Source organism: Choloepus didactylus, chromosome 1 (genome assembly GCF_015220235.1).
Source record: "Choloepus didactylus isolate mChoDid1 chromosome 1, mChoDid1.pri, whole genome shotgun sequence".
NCBI lineage: Eukaryota > Metazoa > Chordata > Mammalia > Pilosa > Megalonychidae > Choloepus > Choloepus didactylus.
The window spans coordinates 50402947-50408946 of NC_051307.1; the positions used below are offsets into that span (position 1 = coordinate 50402947).

General features: G+C 42.4%; 1 protein-coding gene across 1 annotated transcript in view; it reads right to left on the minus strand.

Moving 5' to 3' along the window:
- VGLL3 (vestigial like family member 3) overlaps nucleotides 1-5736 on the minus strand; it is a 50473-nt gene extending 44737 nt beyond the window's left edge. The window contains exon 1 of the mRNA XM_037833843.1: nucleotides 5077-5736. Coding sequence (XP_037689771.1) covers nucleotides 5077-5202 — 126 coding nt within the window. The 5' untranslated portion in view covers nucleotides 5203-5736. The remainder of the gene's footprint in view (nucleotides 1-5076) is intronic.
- Nucleotides 5737-6000: the final 264 nt, after the last annotated feature.

The window sequence follows — 6000 nt, forward strand, 5'->3', positions numbered from 1 at the left end:
AATGTTGGTCTCCTACTTACAAGTTTGCTTTAGGATTTCTGTTAGGCATCAAGAGCATAATGTTTTTATTCTCATTGAAAATTCCCTTTACACTGATAGAAATAAGACAGAAATACACATATTGCCCAAAGAGGTCAGCTCAGCATCTCTTCTGCAGAGGCCCCAAGAGATGCTGCCCTGGAGGGCAAGATTCTACACCCCAAACATTCTTTTTCCCTTGTATGGGTTATGTCCCTGGCATTTCTAATCACATGAGTTGTGAGATTTTATTAAGTGCTAGGTGAAGTAGTACTTCCTTTCATTTACCAAAATACCCTTCACTTAAATTTCCAAAGGGTATCTTGTCCTGACATTTGGGATCTTGGTAAACCTATAGTCACTATGCCTGATTTACAGATTTCAATCCTGTCCCTACCATCATTATTGTAATTTCAATTCTGATTGGTTGCAAGAGGCAATAGTTTAGTTTATTATTTTAATGTTTGATTTTTCCTCTACCTTTGACTTTTCTGGCTGAAAAGTTATTAGGGGCATGAAACTCTGGAGTACTTTAAGCTTCTAAGTCTCTGTAGTCAAGTTAATCTGTCTAGTGTGGAATTACAGAGGCTGTTCTTAAAGATTTTTATAAATCCGCTTAAGTCCTTGCTTACAATTGCAAGCAAGTTGGATCCTCTGCCTTAAGGAAGCTGACTGTGATTTCAAACTATTTAGGGTATAATTGTGTTCTTTCCTCTTAATGAATCCAAACTTATGTTGGAATAGCAATGATATATGGGACACTTAAAACTCACTGTTAATACCACTTTCTCTACTTATTAAAAAAATAAATAAATGCTCATTTGCTAAGTGGATAGTCTGCCTCATCAACAAAGGATGCAACATGGATAGCAAAAGTCATTAGCATAATACAAATATTTGTAAAAGGCCTTTGGAATGCTTAAACTTAAAAAGTACACTACCAAGGACTTGGAAAGAATTTCAAGCTCCAAGGCCAAAGAATCTACTGCATATTAATCTTCTTTATCAAAAAAAAAAAAAAAAAAAAAAGTTGATTTAGGACACTAAAGACAAAAATAAGTCTATTGTGCAATACCAATGAAAAAGTCTGGGAGCTGATAGGAGTTGTGAAAAGGTGGTACACTGAGGAGTGGAAGATATGGTAGTCTCAATTTTGTCACCAGTTAGCTGTGAAATTTTTAGCCAGACATTTCAGCTCTATGAGCATCCATTTTCCCACTTGTAAAGGGGATTGAACTATGCTTTTCCAGGGATTTTCCTGACAAACACAATTTCAGAATGGTTTATGACTTAACCAAGGTGGCAGGGCCCTAAGAAAGAATTTGAAAACAACCAACCAACCAACCAAACCAAAACAAAACAAAACTCCTTACAAACTTAAAACTGAACTACTGCCTCCCAAGGGGATTTAATTCTTGTAAGTGAAAGCATGCACACATATTCACCCAGTTGTCACCCTTGAAGAGGACAGAGTAAATATTCCTGGCCTGATGTATGTGAAGCCCAGAGGGTGATTGTTTGGAAAACCTTTGCACAATTACAAAAGTGGCGATTGTTCTCTGCTTCACCACCTCATCTATAAACTGCGTAATTCTGAAAGTGTTGCTATATGTATATTCCTAACATTACCATTATGAATATAGGGGTGGGAGGTTTTGACAAGAGACTATCTGTATTTAAGATGACAAGTCCACTGGGTAGGAAGGGAATCTCTTATCATATTATTTCTCTCAGTTTTTTCCTGATACCTATTTTGAAATTTTCTATTGGTACTTGATGTTGCTGCTAAAATATGAGTGCTCTCCTTCCTGCACACATTCTATACTGTCTTCATGCCTTCAGAGCATGTGCTAGGGATTGAGTCAAGAGTTCTCCTGATGGAGATGTTAAGGATTGGAATACGAAAGCAACGACGAGACAGTGGGCATGGATAACAGGGAGCTTAGCACTCCTCAAAATGCCTGTGCTCTCTGAAGAACACTGTAAGATGTATGCACAGCCACACAATTTCTAAGAATTAAAATCTGAAATTGTAAAATATTCTCTCTTGAGATGCTTTTACAGATACAGCCTCCTGTATGCCTAGTACACCCACAGTACAACAGTATAGCCTGATATATATATACAGTTAACTGTGCTTTTATGGCACTCACCTGTTACCCACCTATTAGATAAAATATGTTTGATGAAAACTGAATTTAAGATTTCAAGCATAAATGTGTGATTTTAGGGAAAAAAGCTGAAAGTGTACATGCCTGGAGTATGGAATTCTAGTATTTCAAAAAGATTTTTTCCAAGTTAAGAGAAAAAATATACCTGTGCTGAAAATCCATCATAATGAACCACTTTGTTATACTAATTTACAAGGACTTCAGGGCTATATAGATTTGAAAACCAAAATCAGTTCAAAGACAATTGCTAAGGTTGAATATAGAAGTTATACAAAACTTTATTGCTCTCTTTTCTAACATTTTATAAATGATCATTAAACTGTCCTGATTAATCTATCACTCTCTCTACTTCTTTCCTTTTTTTCTCTATCCAACAAAGAACATTTTCAAATTAGACATTGTAGCCCATATTTTTGTCTCTCAGACAGGATGCTATTAAGGGTCACTTCCCATGTACGGTGAAAACAATCTTCATGGATAATAATGATAAAACCTTATGGAATGCAAAAACAACCAAAATATGTATTCTCAGATGACTGCATTAGGGCCAAGTCAATATTAGTCCCACTTCACCCACGCACCACATAGTCTAAAAATGTTGTCAGCCTGATAAGAATTTCCTGATTTACTCTTTTTTCCAGTAGAAAATATAGGTCATCAAAATAAACTCCTGAGAATAAAAGAACAGTAGTTACACTGTCAAGTCTCTTTTCATTTCTCTGTTCAGTTATGGTCAAAGAGTTTCTTTACTTCAAAAAACAAAAAAAAAACCCCACATCATCTCAAACAAGCCATTTTAGTATAAGCAACATGAAAATTTCTAAGCACACTTCTCAACTACAGCCTAACAACTACTTAAGCCATCTCTACAGAAGCCCAAAGTGTAAAGTGTAGCAGAAGTAGATTATTAGTTGCCAATATGAACAACATTCATCAATATGGACAATTCACTTAAAAAAAAAAAAAAGCTCATTCTTCAGTTTGTTGGTGGTTTCAACAGAAGAATAGAATTTGGGAACAGAGTCTCAGGGCTATTGCAAAAGTTAAAGTATTTGGGTCATTTTTTATGTAAACTAAGTTTGACGATTGGTAATATATATACATTTGGCTTATTTTCCAGCTCAAAAAAAGTATTTCAACACTAACCCCCCATTGATTCATATTTAATGGAGTTAACTGCACAATCCTAGAAAATAAATCTTTGAAAATAAAACCTTATTCTTGAACTTGAATTTCTACTAGTTCAAGTCAGTTTTTAAGGGAGAAAGTACCTTTCTGAATATTTAGCTAATTTTGAGTCTGTCACTGGACCAGATTCCAATTGATGGCTATGGCCTCTATGGTCTCTGAGACAGGAAAGGAGGAAAAAGTGGTTCACATGAAACTGAGTGTTTATAAAATACACAGAATTTATAACCAGGATTTCTTCACCTTATTTGTCTGTCTTGTACCTAATTGGTTTTCTCCATTACTTGTGATATTTTTTACATTTAAAGCCAAAGAAAAACAAACAGCTTAAATAAGCTTGCTTTGAAAGGCTAACACAGCTGAAGATTTTTTTTTTTTTTTTAAGCTATTATGAGAAAGTGGGGTCTTCTCTTTTTTTCCCTAATTGGCCCTGGTCAAACTTACACCTTTTAGGAAATGAATCTGGGGCACATAACCCTCCAAAATCATCTGAATTTTGCCTTTCCTAAATTCTAAACAAAAGTTATGATTCCTTTTCATACAGTGGGGCTATAAATCTAGCAAAAAGACATTCGTAGAAAAAATATAGGAATTTTTTAAAAGACAAGATTAATTAAAGGGCCAAACCCATAAGGCCACAATAAGACTTATGATTCCTAAGAAACTAGAATAATAAATAAAAAATTTCTGTGGATGAAATTTCCTAACCATATCTAGCTTCTTGATAGGAGTCTCCACCTTGGAGTGTATAAATTGCATTTTTTTATGTCACATCAAGTCAACTCATTCTGATTCCCAGAGTGGGAGTATGCTTTTTCAGTCCAGTTCCTTGCCAAATACATATTTATTTTCTGTAGAGCTAACTAAGACTTCATACACTTTCTCTGTGGACAAGGAATGTTCAGGGGCATCAGGGTCAAATTTCACCCCCCCCCCCCTTTTTTTTTAAATTTTACCCACAGTATTCTCAGTCACTCTTGGCATGGTGGAGACCCAACACTCAGAGATTCCAAGGTTGCCCCTTGGCTGGGGGACACACTTTCAACAAACTAAACAGTACTGAAACAAGCTCTGTGATGCTGATGGGATCAGAAAATGAATGAGGAACCACGGGATGGGTCCCTTCCTTCTACATCACCGCAGTGGAGAGAAAATAGACTCCAGTGAGAAGGTCTAGTAGCCGTGATAAACTGTACACTAGAGCCATGTTCCACCAAAAAGTCCAAGAAAGGTCTTTCCATAAACTCAACTGTCCTTGTAGCCTCCCCTATCGCAGTGGAAACTCTTCACCCCCTTAATCAAGAAAACTCTGAAACATTGCACCTCTCCAAAGGAAACAAAGTATTGGGTTTAAAGGAAGTTTACTCACATACTCCTAAGACAGATGCCCTTGATGAGCTTCAGGGAACTGAACCCTAACAGCTAGGTATGAGGAGCAGCCTCTGAGCTTCGGTGACGACGCTCAGTAAAGCCCCCAGCCAGGTAAAGCCTCGAATCCCCACTCTTCCACCCCTGCTTCTCTTCCCTTCCCGAAGCCTCCTCTCCTCTCTGCTGATGGCTTTCTGCTCCAGGGCACTCCCGCAGGTCCCAGAGCATCCTCCGTGCCACCAGTCCCGGCGTGACGTCCCCGGAGCCCCAGACCGATACTCCCGGTGCCCCTCGCCCCCGCCCCCGCCAGACTGCCTGGTCGGTGACTCACCTGCTGGCCAGGTTGGGGCGCCGGATGGTAGTAGGCTGTGGGGCAGGTTGCAGCTGCCACAGGGTTGGACAGATACTGGGGAGCTCCATACGGCTGGGGGTGATACATCACCTCCGCACAACTCATGGCAGCCGGGGCAGCGGCGGTCCCCGAGCTGCCGCCGCCGCTCTACGCGCTAGCGCGAGGGGCGCCGCAGCCGCCGCCGCAGCTGCCACAGCTGCCGCCTCTGTCGCTGCTCCAGCTGCTACTGCGGCGAAGGCGGGTCCTCGGCAGCCTCGGGCTCCGCGCGGGGCGCGGGCTCGGGAGGGGCTGGCAATCAGCGGGGGCCCATGCGCGGGCACCTTCATCTTCAGCCCCTCAGGGTGTTCCCTTGCCCGCGCTTTTATAGCAGCTTAGGGTCTCCGCCGCCCGCCGCGCCGCAGGGGCAGGATAGTGCCCGGCTCCAGGGAGGGCAGCGGCGCCCACTGCAGCGCCAGCCGCAGCCCCAAGCCCCGGCCCGGGTCGGCCAGAACTGGGTAGCCGCGGCTTTGGTTTGCATATACACAATGCGCGTCGGGAGCTCGTCCTATCACCAGCGCTCCCGGCTGGGCGAGAATCGGGGGTGGGAGTAAGGGGAAGGGGGGAACTTGGGGAAGGAGGAGGGGTGCAACTTCGTTTCCCCAGGCTCCGACGAGGAGCTGTGCAAAGTTTCTCCAACTTGGTCCGCGGCGGGCGTGTAGCCCAGCAGGGGGACCCTGGGGAGGGCCAGCTGCGGATTGGAGCGAAGTTTGAAGCCCTTTCCGCCTCCCAACAGTGCGAGGGCGATGGGAGGGGAATGGTATGTGAGAGGCTCCGCGCTCTCAGAGATCCGTGGGTTTCCACCCTCTCTCTGTCACCTGGCGGCCAGGACAAGGGCTTCCTGACTCCAAGGAGCTTTTACAGGGA